At 44.0% G+C, this 18800-nt stretch overlaps 1 protein-coding gene across 9 annotated transcripts in view; it reads left to right on the top strand.

Annotated features, from left to right (window-relative positions):
- ARHGEF3 (Rho guanine nucleotide exchange factor 3) overlaps nucleotides 1–18800 on the top strand; it is a 294790-nt gene that overhangs the window by 239115 nt on the left and 36875 nt on the right. For 6 of the 9 annotated variants that reach the window (XM_026501066.4, XM_057311810.1, XM_044384936.3 and 3 more), the window contains one exon: nucleotides 13369–13476. In XM_026501066.4, coding sequence (XP_026356851.1) covers nucleotides 13369–13476 — 108 coding nt within the window. Of the gene's footprint in view, nucleotides 1–5562; nucleotides 12509–13368; nucleotides 13477–18800 lie in introns of those variants that run through there. The other 3 variants (XM_057311809.1, XM_057311811.1, XM_057311808.1) reach the window with 2 other exon arrangements.

Below are 18800 nucleotides of genomic sequence, written 5' to 3'. Positions count from 1 at the left end.
CTTCACCCCTTTCTGCCACAATAAATAACATTTTTTCTCTTACCACAAAACTGCCTTTGTCTTTTCTGGAAACTCTTGCTGGCATCACTTACCACTGAATCTCCAGTGGCCAAACCAACATTTTTTATAAAACCAAACAGTCAAATCACAGGTTTGTATCTACTTCTGTTCTTTTAAGTCAACTGTATTGTCTATTCATTTTCTGTCTTGTGACTTTGTGATTGAAATGAGCTGTAGGTGACGTGGGGAGCAGCGCAGGTCTCAGACTTCTGCCTGCTTTGTCGTGCACGATACATTCTTTTTCAAATTCGCAGTCTCCTGAATTTTAATATACTGTAGATAATGATACATCTGGTTGCATATTAATTGCTCAGAGTTAGAAATAACACATAATCACTGTGTTTCAAGGTTGCAAATGCACAGCACTGAGAGCCAGTGTTTGTTATGAGTCTTTGGAAAAATCCATTGTTAGTGGGCATTTTTTTGATTCCTGTCATTAAAAATGTGCTACAGAATGAAAACTGTCTCAAAGAAAGTTAGTCTTGTGTTCTCTGCGTGTGCATACACACACATGCACACACACACGCACACACACACACGCACACACACACACACACACACACACACACGTCTCCCAAGGGATAACATTATGAAGCTATTCATGTGCTCAGTTGGGGTGTGTTTGGGGGCAACAGAAAGGCCGTATGAATCCATTATAGATTCCCTACCTCATAGCTTCCTGAACAGCATGCTTTGTACCTTATTTTTCTACATACCATTGCTCAGTGGGTGGTAAGATGTCAGCTGAAAGCTGAAAACAGGAAAGTTTAAAATTTATTTTATTTTATTCCCAATTCAATCATTCCCTTATGGCTGTGCCACTGGTAGCTTTTTCCATGTTGAATAATCAGATTTCAGTATATTCTGTTCTCAGTTGAGAGCAGACTGTTCTGAAGCCCCCAAATGCAGTGTTCCCTGCTTCTAACTGGAGGTATGTGCTGCTGAGGATGCCCGTGAACCCAATGATCTGAAGGGATAGATTGTGCTAGGAAGGACAGCTGGGGCGGACGAGTGTGGCAAATGTAGTTTATGATTCTCTCCAGAGGCCACATTTCTGCAAGTCTCGTCCGCTCAAATATTGTTCTTGTCAAAAACAGAAGCTGACTGGGCCTCGAGAGAAGGGGGTCCATGTTCTCATCCTGCTGACCCCGTGCCCTTGGTCAGATGTCCCTGTAGGTTTTACCCAGCAGGTGTATGTGGGATCCCTGGTCCCAGCCTAGTCTTCAGTCCGATGGCAGACCTGGTTGTCAGCTTTGCTTGCCTTAGACATGTTTGATTATCCCAAGTTCAGCTGGAACAGTCTGTCCTTCCTTTAGGACATTGAGATTAAGATCTGAGCATCTTTTTTTATTTCTGTACTTTTTTCCCCCATTTCTGGGAAATGAAGATAATGCTAAGCTTCAAAGGACAATAGGTGGATGAAAAAGAGAAAGGACATGCCGGTGGGTCTGTCTGGTCCCTTCTGGAAGCCCAAGGTAACTTGTTATTTGGGGAAGAAATTCCACCTTGCTCATCTGAGATGGATTGAACATCCAGAGTTCCTATCAATGCCTAATCCCAGATAGTACTGGGATCCGGCAAGATTGGTGACCAGCTCCTCTAGCCCATAATTTAGCGATTTGGGGTTGGGTAGGAGGGTTTTGATGCAGACCTCAAAACCCACTTGGATTCCCTTCCCCAACTCACGTTCTTATCTTGGGATTTCATGGCTGACATTTTCCTCTCCTCCGACGTAGCCTTGGATCCTGCCAAACCACTCCCAGTTTTGCTCTATCCAGCCAGAGCTTGACAAACAGATGATAAAGCTGCAGGAAGAAAGGCAAGGCAAGAATGTAGAATCAAAATATGTGGTCTCATAACCTGAGGCATAGTGGCAGGAGCATGTCGTTGGTGAGACTGTGGTGTGGCAGGTGACATGGAGTTCCAGCTTCATCCTTGGGAGGCCCAGGGAAAAATCTAGTGCTGAAGGAAATGGATGAGGGCAGGAGAGCAGGCTCAGGGAGAGACCACACCTGTCTTTGGGCATTAGAAGTAAGGGCAATAATCTGATATTTACAGGAGGCAACTTAATGGGGCAGGCTTATACCAAGCACATTACACACATGATTTCATGACATCTTCCCAATAACTCTGTGAGGGGGTAGGAGAGTCACCCCCACTTCACAGGGGAGGAGACCAAGCCCATGGAGGTCACATTGTTGATCCTGAGGTCATAGGGCATTGAGCTCTGGCCAGGAAGATTGGCTCATATTTTATCCTTAAATCCTTTGCAAAGAATCAACACATTCCTTGGACCAGTGTGATAAGAACTTTGTCACTTGCTGCAGAGACTTTCAGCTTATTCCTAAACTCTGGGGAAGCCTCAGCAAATATCCTTAAAGTACCCTTGAGGTCTGTACACGGCAGTTCCCAAACCCCGAAGTGGGGGTGGAATCCCCAGTGGCATTTTTCTCCCCCTTCCCCTTCAACTCAGCCCAAGGGGAAGCCAGGGATTCCCTTTTATAGAGAAAAACAAATGCAGAATTTATATCCCACCCAAGGGTTTCCAAGAAGTCAATAGGAAATGACTGCCTGCGAAACCCCAGAACCACAGGGGAGGCCTTCCTCTGGTCCCTGTGCCTGTGATCAGGCCACCCCTGCCACCTCCGGCTACCTAGTTAACATTCTGCAACCAGGGGTGTGTACTGGGACCCCACTTTCTAGACTTACAGATAGGTGTGGCATGGTGGGCACATCATTTCTGTGGCATTCTTGTGAAAAATGCATAACCTGAATCTAACTATGAGAAAATATCTTCTGGGCCCAGAGCTGGCCTTCCCTTAAGGGCCACAGAGGCATGACTCTGAGACTTTTTCAGGAGGTCGAACTCTTGAAGTGCGTTAGCCCCGAGCATCTGGCCCTGTCTGCCTCAAGAAAGTAAGAGTTTTGCTTGACATTCGGAAGGCAGCTGTGGACCCAGGGACCGCAGAGAGAGCTAAATAGTTGGTTTCCTCTTTCTCTGAAGGTCTGGAGTGCCATGTCTGGGCATGACCAAAATGAGTTTCAGGCGATGGGCTGGCGTTGGCTAAAAGGAACTTAACTGGGGTGTGCGTGTACATTTCTCCTCTGCCCAAGGTTAATAGTAACATCCTGTGTAAGAGAACTTGAATGTGGTCTTCTACTAAACTCCAGTATTTTAGGGCTATTTATTAGATGTGTTTAATCTTGGGCCAATTTAACCAGTAGCAGACTAATAAAATAACAAATTTGGGCTTGCTGCCAGGACAAATGTTGACTTACCCTTATAATGTTGACTGAAACGAATAACTTTGAAAGTAATTGAGGAGTGAAACATTTGCCAAAAATACAGTGTCTGAGACAGTGGTTCTGTTTTATTTTACTGGCACTGCTAAGAGATTATGTTCATAACCCAGGCTGCTGCTGCCTGCTTCAACTCTGAGAGAGTCCCATATTTTACTGAATTATTTCCCAAGGTTCATTTTTTTTTCATCCCATCACCATCATTCAGCAAAAATGAATTTCCCCATGGCAGACAAGTAGGTCAGGTTATTTTTCCAGGGTAGGGGCACAAATTCAATGATAATCAGAAGAATAAAGATAATAAGTTGCTTGACGTCTGCCCTCAGAAACAAAATGGTTTGCCCTGAACATTAGCCCTCTCAGAGTTTGTAGTAAGATTAATTGCTTCTGCAGGGTATATGGGCTGAAATCCATCTCCCTCACCCCACACCCCTCCTTCCCTTCATTTTGCCATTTAGTTTATATGAACATCAGGGAGCTATAGTGTTTTGCCAGCATGTGTTTTAGACTTGAAGGGAACAGGGAGGCCTGGAGGAAATGAAGCCGGGATGACCACAGAAGTTGTCATAAAGTGTGATTTTCTTTCGAGCCTCATTTTTTATTTGCTTTTTATGGGAGGCTCCGTTTGGGGCAGGGACTGAGCAGCCTTTCAGAGGCTCGTGCCAGCATTGTCTTAGCTCAGTCACATGTCCCCCTTAATCAAGGCTTCCCAAAAGCAGCCACCTCACAGGCCAACTCTGGCCAGATGCCGTCGGGGCTGACTAGCGCAGGCCTAGAAGACTTGACATTCAGGGAATAAATATCATCTCTCCAACCTTCACATGTTCAGTTTTGTGGCCCCGAGAGCTGATGGTTTAATTTGTGGCTTTGCCCAGACCATCTTGTGACATCTCTATCATCATCTGCTGTTTAGCATTTCCATGAGAGGAGGCTGGAGAAATTGTTGGATTCTCAACATAGCAATCCAATATCCTGTCTGCAGCTTGGCCATGAGACTGAACTAACTCAGAGTGGTCTGTGAATTTTATTTATCCAGGCTCTCCTTACTCTTCATTAGCAAGCAGAAGTACAAAAATAAATAAATAAATAAATAAATAAATAAATAAATAAATAAATAACCCCACACAGCTTTTTTTTTTTTTTTTAAAGAAATTGAGATGTTTTTCTTATAGCATCTGATATGGAGAGAGTTGAGCCATTTCATCAAAGAGGAGATCAAATCTCCCTTGGATGCGCAGGGCAAGGCAACCAGACCCACAGCTGGAGAGAATAAGCACAAGGGTGTGGCCTCCATCTTTGAGATTAGCCAAGACAAAGGTATCAGGGATCCCTCCAGGAGCTGTTCCTGGTGGTTTGTCAAAATCCACAAAGTCTGTAGCCCTTTTGTTGAAACCGTGGATAAGCATCTCTAAAGGAAAATTATAGTTCTGAGTTTGAAGACCTTTTGCTCGCCTTGTGGGTTAGAAACCAATAATTCTGAAATGCATTTGGCCTAATCAATGAAGCCAGGTTTCCGTTGGAATTTGGGCTTCGTTATTTGCCTTTCAGCTTCTGGTAACAGATGACACCAGGTCAGTTAACTCTGTGCCAGGGAAAAGAGAACAGGAAAAAAAAAACAAAAACACTTAATGGAAATTTTAGAGTTAGATACCATTATTTCATTATTGTCTTTTTCTATTTATAAGAAAATAAGATGAAGAGTCTCTTGCAGGCTCCAAAGAAGCTCCCCTTCGTGTTCCTATAGCCCCGGTCCTCTTGCTCAGACAGCTCTATGAAGGCCTCCTCATTGCTGCCTCCCTGTCCTGCATGCCCCTGTGGTCCACAGTGCTCCTCTCCTTGCCCGCTCCAGCCAACAACACTGACTGTCTTGGGTACTTGGCCTGGATCAGCCTTCTGGTTCTCCCTGTTCAGCCAGGAGACATACCCCCTAGGGTGACAGATGTACAATTTGGTGAGGCTAATTTTGCAAATGCTGTATAAACACACAGATTTAAAAGGATGCACATAGTCAAAACGTATGTCTTCCCATATATGTATTAATTACAAAGGGAATCGTAAATTTATAGGGAGAAATCCAGCAGATAACACCTGTATTGGTTTCCTAGGGTACCTGTAACAAAGTACCACAAGCTGGGTGCCTTAGAACAACAGAAATTTGTTTCTCACTGTTCTGGAGATCAGAGGTCTGCAGTCAAGGTATGGGCCTCAGAAACCTGCAAGGGAATCCTTCCTTGCCTCTTCCTAGCTTCTGGTATTTGTTGTCAATCCTTGGTGTTCTTTGGCTTATAGATACATCACTCCAGGTGCTGCCTCCGTCATTATATTGCCTTCTCCCTTTGTGTCTTTAAATGTCCTTTCTATGAGGACACAAGTGATTGGATTTAGGATACACTCTAATCTACTGTGACCTCATCCTAACTTGATTGTATCTGCAAAGATCCTATTTTCAAATAAGGTCACTTTCACAGGTTTGGGGGCAGAACCTCAACGTGTCTTTTTAGGGGTATACAGTTCAACCCATACCACCACTTTAACCAGATAGTAAGTAAATAATACGACAATATTACCCTGACAAGTCACTTCTGTTGTATTCTTGCCAAAAATGCATGACCTTTTTTTTTTAAGATTTACTTACTTTTAGAGAGAGAGAGAATGGGGGGGCAGAGGGAAAGAGAATCCTCAAACAGACTCCCCGCTGAGCGCAGAGCCCACTCCCCCAAGATCATGACCCAAGTGGAAATCAAGAGTCAGACCCTTACCCAACTGAGCCACCCAGGTGCCCAAAAAATGCATAATCTTATTTTAATCATGAGAAAACCTCAGATCTAAATAGAGAGACATTTAGCAAAATAACTGACCAGTACTCTTCAAAAGTGTCAATGTCATGAAAGACCAGGGAACTATCACAGATTGGAGGAGACTACAGAGATATGACTGTGAAATATAATGTGAGATTCTAGTTTGGATCCTGAAAGAGAAAAGGGACATTAGTGGGGAAACAGGTGAAATCCTAGTAAATCCTTTAATAGTTTAGTTAATAATCTTGTAACAATGTTAGATCTTAACATCGGGGAAATAGGGTACAGAGTGCATGGGAACATTCTGTACTATTCTTGCAACTCTTCTATAAATCTAAAATTATTTCAAGATCAATTTCTTTAAAAAAGAGAATGCACACATGGAATGATTAGATAAATTCACCTGTTCTTAGTGGCAAAGGGGAAGGGGAGGAGGAATAATCTAGTAAAAACATACCAGTTGTGAGTTCAGTTTTAGGCTCTGTTTGTGAAAAGCTTGCTTTTCACAAGGCACTGTGCCGTGTGCTCATTATCATCCCTTGAGAGGAATAGTGTAGCTGAGGTGTATGGTCCAGGATAAGAGCCCCATCTTGCCTCTGCCACCTGAGATGGGTGACCTGTGTAACTACTTATGCTCACTGAGCCTCAGCTTTCTCATCTGTGAAATGAGAATAATGGTATTAGCTCTTTCATTGGATGTTCTGAAGATGCCACAAGCAGATCCATGTAAAGAGGTCAGCCCAGTGCCTGACACAGATTATAAACTCTTATGGAATTAAATGATCGCTTTTAGCCACAATTCCCACTACTGCACTATGAGAGGATTCTTTCCTCGTTTTTCAGTTGAAGAAACTTGTAGGTAAGTAAATTGCTTGAGATCACCCAGCTAGAATGTATGAGAGCCAGACTCGGACGGACGGATGGATGGATGGATGGATGGATGGATAGATAGATTTTTTTTTAATGAGGCTCATTTTTAGTCATTTAGTTAGAAAACCATTAGCTGGGAAGGAGATCTGCGGGAATATCTTGTCTTTGAGGGACAAGATACAAAGCAGGCTGTCAGGTCCCCCAGAGGGGAGGAGAGGAGCCACTTGAAGTAAAGCTATGGCTTGGAGGAGGCACAAGCAAGAGTAGAAAAAAAAAAAAAAAAAACTGGCCAGCAAGTCAGTGAGAAACCCAAAAAGGGTGGGAAGTCCTTGACAATTGAAGGTGTCAAAAGAAGTGAGAACACCGTAATATTTGTGGTGACCTAGAAGTTCTGAAGGGTGACAATCTTGGGCATAAACCATAAGACAGCGTGAACCAGCCTTTGGGCCTAAGGATGTGGGTAGTAAAGTCAAGTCAAGACAGTCATGGAGTCATGAGCTTTACATTTATTTGCCTGAAGAGAGGCAGAGTGGGAGTGAGGCCCTGGCAAGGATGAAAGGTCTTCGTCTTCTTAGTAGAAGATGGTGCTGTTGCAGGAATGGAGAGAAAAACATGAATTTGGGGAGGTAGAATCAGGGAAAGGAAAGCACACTCATAAAATAAATACAGCAGAACAGAAGTGTCCCCTCCCTGGGCAGTCTGACCTTGAATGGCTCCTATTCTCTCTGTTTCTACCTCAGAGTGGAACTCCACCAGATTGTTTTAGGTCGAAGAGTCCAGTGATTGGCAGCCTGTTGATGGGTTTCTTGACGAGAGAGCAAACAAAAAAACCAGTCAATAGAATAGAGCAGACTTCAGGGAGTCTGGCGGCTGGGTCAGTGCCTCTCCGTGGGGTTGCTCATCTTTAAGTTTGAACGTTTCAAAGTAGCTTTCCCAGCTTTTTGATTTCCCAACCACACAGACTCTTCCCTCTTCTGGCCTATGTTAGTTGCAAGTTACTGAAATTCACGAATGGGATTTTTTTCTTTCATTTTTACCAGGTTTCTTCTAATTACGTTCAGTTCTAGATGATGTCTGTCATCTGTCCCTTTCAGTATTCTTTCTCACTAGATCCTCACTAACAGCTAAAGTACCAATCTGTGATGGCATCTGTCTGCTCACTGATACATTTGCAAAATGGTTCTCTGTCCATTAAAATAAACCTTTGTATTATCTAGTGTCTGACTGTATACTACAGGCAGGACTATATACTGATATCCCTTTGGCCAGCCCCCCTGCTTTGACAGTTACCAACCTGTGATCAGCCTTGTTCCTACACATCATGGCTCCCGCTCCCTGTATTACTATGAAGCAGATCTCAGGAACCCTATCATTTTGTTTGTTCCTTATTTGTATACATCAGTGGTCAGGGAAAGTTTGTGTCACGCTTGGGCTGATTTAATTGGAAAGTTAAGACAATAAAATGTAGTAGGATAGGGTTTACTCACATAAAGATAAGTCAGATATCTCCCCTGCTTACCAGGGGAGGACCCTGCATACCCAGCTCCAGAAAGAATAAGCAAAGCAAGCCCATGCCAGTTCCAGAGCTTGAAGACTAAGTGTGCCTTGGGAAGGTGCTATACCTGGGAGACTTTGAGTATGCCACAGCAGAAAAGCTGAGGCTGAGGATGGCTGATGCAGGAAATGATCCCTATAAAGCCAGCAGTAGCATAGAGCAGTGGTTTGCAAACTATGGCCCATGGGCCAAATATAGCCCACCTCCTATGGTCTTCAAGCAAAGAATGGTTTCTATTTTTAATGGTTGAAAAAAGCAAAACAAAAATATTTTGTGACATGTAAAAACTCTGGAATTCAGATTTCAGAACATAATCACATTCATTTATTTACATGCTGTTTAAGGCTGATGGCAGAGATGAGCAGTCATGACAGAGCCTAGATGCCCACAAAGCCTAAAACATTTACCATCTGGCCTCTTACACAAAGCCGTAAGGCATGGGCTCTGGAGCCAACCTGCCTATGTGTAAATCCTGGCCACCTTTTTTGAGCGACTTTAAGCACATTGCTCTTCCTCTGCCTCAGTATCTCCATCTGTAAAATATGGATCATCATAGTATCTACCTTGCACGGGTATTAGGAGGAATAAATTAGTAGACATCTGTAAAGCATTGAGAGGAGTCCCTGCACGAAATATGAGCTCATTATTATTATTTCATAATGCGAGAGCTTCTCAACCACTCTGAGATTGTAACTTCTGTTTAACGTGAGGATGATGAAAGCCTCCTAGAAGGCTACTGGGTGTTCTCAGCACACCTCCTCCCTCCACAGAGATGGAGCCCTGCCTAAGGCTTCCCTGGTGTCCTCAAACATTTGAAAAACTTTTCCGACTCCATCAACCCATTGGCAGAAGCATCTGCTGGCACAGTTGATGCTCACCTCTCCCTTGCTCCTAGCCAAGTGTATAACAGCCAAGAGAGGTGTTGCCCTGCAGTAGAGTGGTCAGTCCTGCACTGGTGAATGCTTTTCTGGTCCCTCTTGGGCTGGGTCTGTGGCTGAGTGAAAGTAGTCTCATGGCAACTACAAACACAATGAGGAGGACCCTCCAATTGCTCCCAGTGCCAGTCTAGCTGCAAAAATGAAATGAAGGGAGAATGAGTGATGGTTTCCTGTATGCCATGTCTATTAGAATGGAATCATTTTTGAAGGAATTAACAGTTGTGCTAGATCATATTGATATGATAGGCACTTTCTTACATGCATGTAATCTGCTTTGGTTTTTTACCTGTTGGGAGGTAAGAATGAGGAGAGGGAAAGAAAACCATTGTCTCCCCTAGCAAAGGAGTATTAAAATCTACTTAATAAAATCTCACATTAGGGGCATTTGGGTGGCTCAGTCGGTTAAGTGTCTGTCTTTGGCTCGGGTCATGATCCCGGGTTCCTGGGATCAAGCCCTGCGTCAGGCACCCTGCTTGGTGGGGAGTCTGCTTCTCTCTCTTGCAAATAAATAAATAAAATATTTAAAAAATAAAAATAAAAACTCACATTAAAAATAAAATATATGGAATACTTTATTCCCCTTTGTTTGTAATTCAAGCACAAAAGATGTTTTAAATTGCCGTGCCAATTTATTTATGAAAATATGTGACCTCCGTGCCTCTTTATTGTCTCCTTCCCTTCCTGCCACCCCTCCCTTCTTTTTTTTCCCCTTTCCTTGTCCTCTGAAAATATAACAAGAAAATATTTGTTTAAAGTCAATATTCATTCATTACGAAAATTCATAGCAAACTTAGCATAGAGTGGAACTTTTTCTACTTGATAAAGGGTATCTCTTCCAGGCTCTCAGCAAACACAATTCATAATGATGAACTCTTCATAATAATCACTTTAGAATCAAGAATTACACTAGTGTACCTGCTCTCTCAGCCTGTAATCAATAATATACAGGTGGTCCTAGCTAGTGCAATAAGACAAGAAAAACAAAAAACCTATAAGGCCTAGAAAAGATGAAACAAATTTTTGTTATGCAGACAATACTGCCTACACGCAATACTCAATGCCTTTATCTTTTTTCTGTTTTTTAGCCACTTTAGTGAGGTGCCTCCTGCCCTGTCTTAAAATTGCATGGCGGGGGTGGTACCTGTACTTGAAACAGGATATCTTGTGTCTGGGTTTAGCATTGACCTTGCCCAGCTTGGTCTGGCAGCTGAGTTGTTGGACTAGAAACTTCTGGAGGTTATATTCTGTCATCTATCTGTAAAGCCCAAAAGCATCCTTGGAATTGCATTTGCTAGTTTTCAATAGAGCTATTTAACTAGAATCTGGAAACATTTTCCCCGAGGGCTCTTTTTAGATAGCAGTAAAATGTAGCTGGAGACATACTGAGTAAATGGAAAAGAAAAATCAAATTAGGCCAAGCATTTTTTTAATCTCCTAGTCTCACTGAAGCCCTCAAGGAGAACACCATAATTCATACTTTGCTCATGTGGGTTAGGCATAAAGCTTCCTCCATAGATGCAATAACCTGTAAATGTTCTGGTTTTGAAATTGCACCTGCCTGCTTTGCTGGATCACAGCACTAAATCATGCAGCAGTGGTTTCTGGTTCAGTTGTTCGTTACTTGGGAATGTCAGATTGCCAGAGAGCAGCCTGATGTTTACTTCCAAATGGGCAATGCCTTAGGAAAGGAGTTTTAATTACAATCTCATGTAATGAGAGGGCAGGCATTTGCACTGTGCATACATCTTGTAGCTGTGTAAACACCCATCGACTGGGTCATATAAAATGGGCAGCAAAGTCAGCAGAACCTTAGAAAGGATGACACAGCAAGTGGAACAGAACTGAATCTTCCCCCATCCTGCCAAGCGTGCAGTGCTCCCTGCCCCTTTTTAAAGCACGAGAACCCAATTGGCGTCTGCCCTTCAGCTTCCCCATTCTGATACAGAATCTGTGATCCAGCACCTTTAGCCATTAAAAAACAGCGATCTGGGAGTCTCTGGGCTCTGAGGTGTCTGCAGGATCATCCGAGACCAAGTCCTGCTACCCCATGAAATCCCTCCCCTCCTTATTTGCTGCAATGCCGTTTGTACCACCAAGGGTGGGGATATTACAACTCTGGCATTTCCAGCCCAAAGCAGGAGCTATTTAGAGAAATACAGGGAATGCTCAAGAGGGTGTGTTTGTGTGTATACGTGTGTGTGTGTGTGTGTGTTTAGTATGCTGGTGATGCAGCTCTGACGTAAAAAATATTTTAAAAATCCTCCTCTGGGCACAGATGCTCAGGAGCCAGGCAGTGGACAGGGAGCATCCTGAAGGACATTGTCACCTGGAAGCAGAAGGGCTATTGGATCTTTCTCTTAAGCACTTCAATAATAATAATGGAATGTCTCTCATATTGAGAGATTCATCCCTTGCATTTTGGAGCTGAGCCTTCCCAGTGTTCGGAGAGTTTCCTACTGTCTGTTCCGCTCAGCATGCCAAGAAGCTGGAGAGGTCCCCGGCAGCCCGGATTCATTCTCTGTCTTGGAAAAGTATTTCACTGCTTCAAGAAATCATGAAGTCAATCCTGGCAACATTGTGGAATTGTTTTGCACTTTTTTTTTCTTTAGTCTTTTGATTTTTCTGTTTAAGTGCCAGAAAGATTGGGTCTATTTCCGAGAGGGCTTCTGACATCTGAGATTGGCAAGGGCACAAAATGACATGAGCATTTCTCGGCAGAATTCCAAAGTCAGGCAAGATTTTTCCAAGCACCTACTACGTTCGAAACACCTTGCGGAGATGTCCTGGAGAATCTGAAGTTCTGGCTTACCCCTCAAAACTTTGAAAGTAATGGCTGAAAAGGAAAGATGAACATCTTGAGGCTTCCTCTGGAAATGGTTGAGGTTCGCCACAGCAATTGGCAAGTTTGGCTTTCTCCATCAAAATTTGCTGTCTTCATGTGCTGTCCAGCATCTACTGCAGGTCAGATGGAGCTTAGGAAGGCAAGGGTAACTGTCCTCTTTGTCTTTGTAAAATGTTTCGTCTGTCATGTCCCTCTTGCCCACAGCCTGTTGTTTTTATGTAGTTCTCATCTGCAGAGACATTGGAATGGGTAGGTTCCCTCTCACCCATCAGCTTGGTTTGGGGTAACTTGCAGATTTGCAAATGTTTTATGTGGAGGGGATTTTCAAAACTCGTGGCTCTGTGAATTAGAAAAACGGATGCGCACTGTAGGATTTTCTCTCTGTACATTTTCTCTTGCTGGTTGTTATTTATAAGTATTCATCGGTGCATTTCAAATATACTGTAGATAGAAAGATGCTTTTTAAAGAGAAGAACTTCCTTTAAAATTTTTTTTTAATTTAGTGAACTGAAAAAACAAACGTTCCTTGTGCTTTAGAAAAGCCCCATTGCATAAAAACAAATTGGAGAGTGGCTTCAGGCAAGGTGGAGAAAAGGTTTTTAAAAAAATGAAACCAGAAGTATCAAAACACAACTGCCTGACAAGGTCATTGGATGGGAAATCCGAGGCAGCTTTTCTCTATAGGAGGCACTGGGGAGAATGATTCTAAGTAGAAACTTCTGAATTAAAAGCTGGCAGATACTGAGGGTGAAGGGTAGGGAGCAGACCCTACCCATTTGCTGTCTGCCCAGAGGCTGCTTCTGTTGATGTCCCCTGCCATTTCCCCTTCGGGCTCCTGAGCCAAGTCATCTCCACACAGCTGGAGTGAGACGGGGCACTGTTTATATTCCATAGATCGGTAGGAGCGGCTGGTGGAGTGGGACTGGATGGAGGGTGGAGTTATGTTTTCTGTGATTAACCTTGACATTTTCCTTCCTTTTTTTTTTTTTTTTTTAAACCCTATAGGAGCCTAGTAATAAACGGGTCAAACCCCTTTCCAGAGTCACATCACTAGCAAACCTCATCCCACCCGTGAAGGCCACCCCGTTAAAGCGCTTCAGCCAAACCCTGCAGGTAAGAAGGACACGGTGGGCTTGTGTTTGCAGAAAACCATGTTGTGCAGGGGAAGTTTTTGCTGCTTTCCCCAGAACCTCCCCCTGCAATCTGAATCAAGGCTAATTTCAGCAGAAGAGAGCAAATGAGGGAACTGAAAGGAAGAAAGATGTGTTTTCAAGTTGTAAACTGGGGTCAGATGGAGCCCTTTGAAGGCTGACTTGAGGAATCATCTCTGTTGGGTCTTTCCTCAGAGTCCTGTACCCCATCCATATGCACGCTCACAGGCTTGATCCTAAAGTATCTATGGGCTTCCTAAGAAAACCAGCGGGTGACGTGAGCTGGAGGGTAGGAGAGCCTAATGCTTAGACCAGGGTCTGTAGACTACAGCATGTGGAGAAAAATTCAGCCTGCCCCCTGTTTTCTTATGGTGCACAAGCTGAGAGTGGTTTTTCCTTTTTAAATAACGGGGGCAAAAGTCAAAAGAGGAACAGTATTTACTGACACGTGAAAAGTATATGAAATTCAAATTTTTCAGCATCTGTAAGTAAAGATTTATTGGAAAACAGGCATCTGAATATTTATGTACCATCTGTGGTCGCTTTTGGGCTGTAGTGGCACAGCCGAGGAGCTGTGGTGGACACCGTATTGCACACAAGGCCCCAAATATTTACTATCTGGCCCCTTTACAGAAAATGTTTCCTGACTCCTGGCTTAGACCAAAGGCCCTGTGGTGGAAGTATCTCAGTTCTGACCTTGGCTCTGTCACTCAGACACTTTGTTACCCTGGGCAGGTGACTTAATGTCTCTAGGTCTTGCTTTTATTCCGAGTGGGTAAATTGGGGGTGATGCCACCAGCTTCTTTAGAATGGAATCATTGTAAAGATTTATAAGATAGTGCATTTAAAGTACTTGTACTGGGATGCCTGGGTGGCTCAGTGGGTTAAGCGTCTGCCTTCGGCTCAGGTCATGATTCCAGGGTCCTGGAATCAAGTTCCGCATCGGGCCCCTTACTCAGCGGGGAGCCTGCTTCTCCCTCTGCCTGCTGCTCCCCCTGTTTGTGCACTCTCTCTCTGCCAAATAAATAAATAAAATCTTTTAAAAAAATAAAGCCCTTAGTATTTATAAAATAGTGCATTTAAAGGGCTATATTGCTAACAAAACTATACTAAGCCTTTTGTTAGCAATCACTAACTTACTAATTAGCTGGCTAAGTGGTAGATATTAGTTACTATAATAATTCTTTGGTAAACAAGTGGCTGTAGTTGTTCTTAAACTCCCAGTAAAGTTTATCTTTTAAGGTGAATATTGAGATTTGTCCAAGGTCTTGGACCAAATTTGATAATCATAAAAATCCTCTTGCAGACTAAAGCCAACAGAAGCCATGCCATGAAAAGGTTTACCTTGTTTAGCTGAGAAGTGGTCTTGAGTCTGCCATTCCTAACTTGTCTTGAATACTTTTGCTTAGCAGTATTTTTATCTTGGCTTTCCGGGTTATTAAGAAAATCGTGGACCAGAACTCCAGGCATGTCCTATGCTATGAAAATCTATTTTAGGTCTCCCTTACCCCCTCCTGCCATTGCTTCCGCACCATTCAGCCAACATGCCATGATTCTGCATAGCCCAGGCTGTTCTCCCCATATCCCTGTGGATGCTTTTCTTCTTCGGGGCTTATTCCCTGCCCTGTGCATTCCTGTTAGCTCTCCTCAGTTTCTTCTCAATGAATACCTCACCTAATTAGCTATAGGTTTGGCTCTGTTTCTCTCAGTGCTTGGGCCTGTGGGCCCTTGCTTATCCCCTGATCCCCTTAGTGGGAGAATGGAGAAGGAAAAGAAATAAGGTCATCTGGGGGAGCCAGATGAAGGGCTTTGAAGCTAGTGAAGAAAAATGTGTTTACCTTCTCTCCCCCATGACCAGTCCCTCAGCCCTCTGGCCAAGTTCATCACAGGCTTCCCCTGGAAGATTCATCACCGCCCTAGTCCTGCACATCTGGTCTTTCGCTGAGTTCTGCTTTTTGAAGATTCCTTAGCCTGTCTGCTGCCACTTCACCCTTTCCTTTCCATCCCAGTGGCTGGGGCTCGAGTTCGCTCTATAGTTATTTCCTCCCTTGACTAGGAGACCTCCGTGTTGCCGGCCATGTCTTCCCATTGGCTCTCCTAGGGCAGTCAAACCTCTTCCCTGGGAAGGTCCTCACTCATTCTGTAAGCATTGATGGGCCCTCATCACGCACGAGGCTCTACATCCTGCCCTCGTGTTGCTTACATCCTGGACATAGTTGCCTTCTGGTAGATTCATGGCCGTATTTGGCCCTCAAATTGTTTTTGTTTGGCTGTATAGTGTTTTGAGCTAACATTTAAAAATCCAAACAATCTGTATAAGAATTTGTAATTCCAGGGGCACCTGGGTGGCTCGGTCAGTTGAGCCTCTCAGTCTTAATTTCAGCTCAGGTCATGATCTCAGGGTTGTGGGATCGAGCCCCACATTGGGCTCTGCACTGAACATGGAGCTTGCTTGGGATTCTCTCTCTCCCTCTGCCTCTCCCCCTGCTCATACGCTCTCTATAAATAAAAGAAAAAAAAAGAAAATTAAAAAAAAAAAAGAATTTAGAGTTCTGGCTTCTTTTAAAGACTTGAAAGGCTTGGCAGTGCTGGGCCTGTGTTGCCACAAGGTAGTAATGAGCTGGACCTGGTTAGCCAGCCAATTGTCACCTATAAATGTCCCCATCTCTCCCGATTGTCCTTCCAACACCTGACCCCTTGACTCACTGTCATTACTTTGCCTGGCCTGTAGACTCCATGTTTATGCTCCTCGGTCTGGGGCAGCTTAGTCTATGCCTCCCAGCACAGCTCAGACCTGACTGTGTGTTGCTATAAGAGCCTCCATTGTTGTACCTTCAAAACCTTTCCTTTGGCTTCCCAGGCAACCTTTATTCCTCCTCTCCCATCTCTGCTCTACACAGATTCTACACAGGGAAGCCTGCAGGAAAAATTTGGTCACCAATTGAAAATTTGCATTGACTGAGAGAACTGGGACAGAAAGAAATCAAGCCATGTCTGAAATCCAGCAGACTGAGGCCAAACAAGGATGAGAAAGCCAGTCCCGAGGGAGGGATCTGACATGTGGAAATTGGTTTCTAAAACCTCAAAGATTTTTTTTTTGGCAAAATAATTTTTTAATTTACTTTTTCAAATATCATGATAAATAGCTAACTCCAGCCTCTATTTTTTGGGTCAGAAACAAGCCAGCAGAAGCAGAATGGTTATTCATAACAGCTGTGCACATGGACACAGAGAGAACGTGAACAGTGTCCTTATGTTGTGTGTGTCCTTGGGGGGTCAGTGAATGGAAATGTGCCCCTGTGTGTAGAGTTAGACAGCCATGTTTGCAGATGATCTGCAAAGCGCAGAGAATGCTCTCTCACCCCCCAGATGTCTCCCTGTTGGTCACCTTTGTGCATGCAATACATGTTTTGCAGAATTATTTCCAGCCTGCATCTCAGTAACTGCCCCATGACTTTATTGCTTCCCTCTCCAGCTAGAATGGGCTAGGGTGCTAATGTCATCTGAAGAGCAGCGAGGAGGGGAAGCAGGAGGCCCTGAAGGGTACTCCATGGGCCGTCTTCACATCTTCTTCCATTTTGTGGACAGCGGTCTTGGCACCTGTTCCAAAAGGGGAGGAACAAAGAATAAGGAGAATGGGGTAGGGGCTGCCCCACACCTCTCAGCATTCATTCTTCACTCATAGGTGTTTATTATATATGCCTCTTCCTCTTCCAAAAACAACTCGAGGCTATAATCGAGCAGCTTGGTTCTCTGTCACAGTATCCCTTGTCCCTGGTGCCTGGTCTCATGGAGACATATATATCCTTTTCAGTGTCCAGTTATCTCTGCGGTCGAGTTCCTTCTATTATAGAAGAAGAGAGGACTTAGGCCCAAACACCCAAACACAATACTTTAATCAATAATGGAGCACTTAGCAGCCCTTCCTCTGGCTCCTCAGGAGAAGCCCCCGTTAGCCCAGAAGGATATCAGGACAGCTCAGGGCTAGCAGCTTTGCCAAAAAGGTTAAAACCCCAGCCACAAATGTGAGTGGTTCTTGCAGCAATGGTTCAGCAAGACACTGCAGAACTTGTTCTCTCATGCCTCCCCTGTGCCCCATATAGACTGGGGGCTCGGGCCTCAGCACAAAGACAGCATTTGTGGAAGCCGGAGAGGGACAGCCGTCTGCCTGGCCTTCTGTCTCTGTCTGACCGGGAAGTTAGTGCTGCTGATAGACTGGAGCACAGATCCCTGTGGGCCTAGAAATCTCCTCACTGGCCTGCCTGAGAGGAAAATGCAGTCCAACTCTGAAAGGGGCCTGCGTGTACCCCTCCTGTGTAGTGAGGACCGTGAGCTCGCCTGTGTGCACCCCTCCCGTGCAGTGAGGACAGTGAGCTCGCCGTGGGCGGGTCGCTGAGCCCTGCCTCTCCCGCCACGGCTCTGCACAGCTGGTAGACGCATTTGAGCTGGGGCCAGTGCTAGGGCCCGTGGGTGCTATGGAATCCTGTGTTCATAGCACTGTGGTTGAGCCCTGCGTTCTCTCTGAACATGAGCTTCATTTCTTTTCCATTGTAAAAATGTGGGTTCATTATGGAAAAATACAGAAAAGGAGAAAGAGAAAAGATTCCACTGCAAAACAACCCCTGTTAATATTTTAATAATTCCCTTCCAGTGTTATTCTAGGTATATCTACATAACTTGCATACTCTGAGCCTCATCTGGGGTTGCTCACAGTGTACCCAGCCTTATCTTTGTGTGATCTGTTCACTCTTGGATTGAAATCTCCCACGGGGACCGTGCATGGTCAGTTTCTCTTGGCATTTCTATTGGTCTTGGCCTCACATATTTCCAAGCTAGGCAGTTAGGCATGTAAAGGTTCCTCTCATCACTGTTACAGCCTCTTGGGGGGAATTGCACCATTCCTTAAGGTTCAATAACCCTCTCATTTCTTTTAAGGCTTTTTGTCTTGAGTTATGTCTCTTATTTTTTGTACTTTGCAGTTTGCCTGGTTTCTTCCATCTCTTTTATTTGCATCCTCTGTCATTTAGCTGGATCAGAATTTTGTTATGGCTTAAGCGAAGCATTATATCACTTTTCCAAGTTGTTCTTGGAAAATATGATCTTAATGGGCCAAGTATATATTATTCCAATGTGTTGATGTGACTTATTTTATATAACCAGTCTCCTATTGATGGTTATTTAGGCTGTGAATATTTTTTATATTATCGAATAACTCTGTATTGAATGTCTTTTGAAGACATTTGTTCTATTTTTTTAAAAGTACCTTCCGATTGTGCTTTCTTTTCT

Source organism: Ursus arctos, unplaced genomic scaffold, assembly GCF_023065955.2.
Source record: "Ursus arctos isolate Adak ecotype North America unplaced genomic scaffold, UrsArc2.0 scaffold_14, whole genome shotgun sequence".
In the NCBI taxonomy this organism is placed as follows: domain Eukaryota; kingdom Metazoa; phylum Chordata; class Mammalia; order Carnivora; family Ursidae; genus Ursus; species Ursus arctos.
This window is presented reverse-complemented; position numbering and strand designations above follow the sequence as displayed.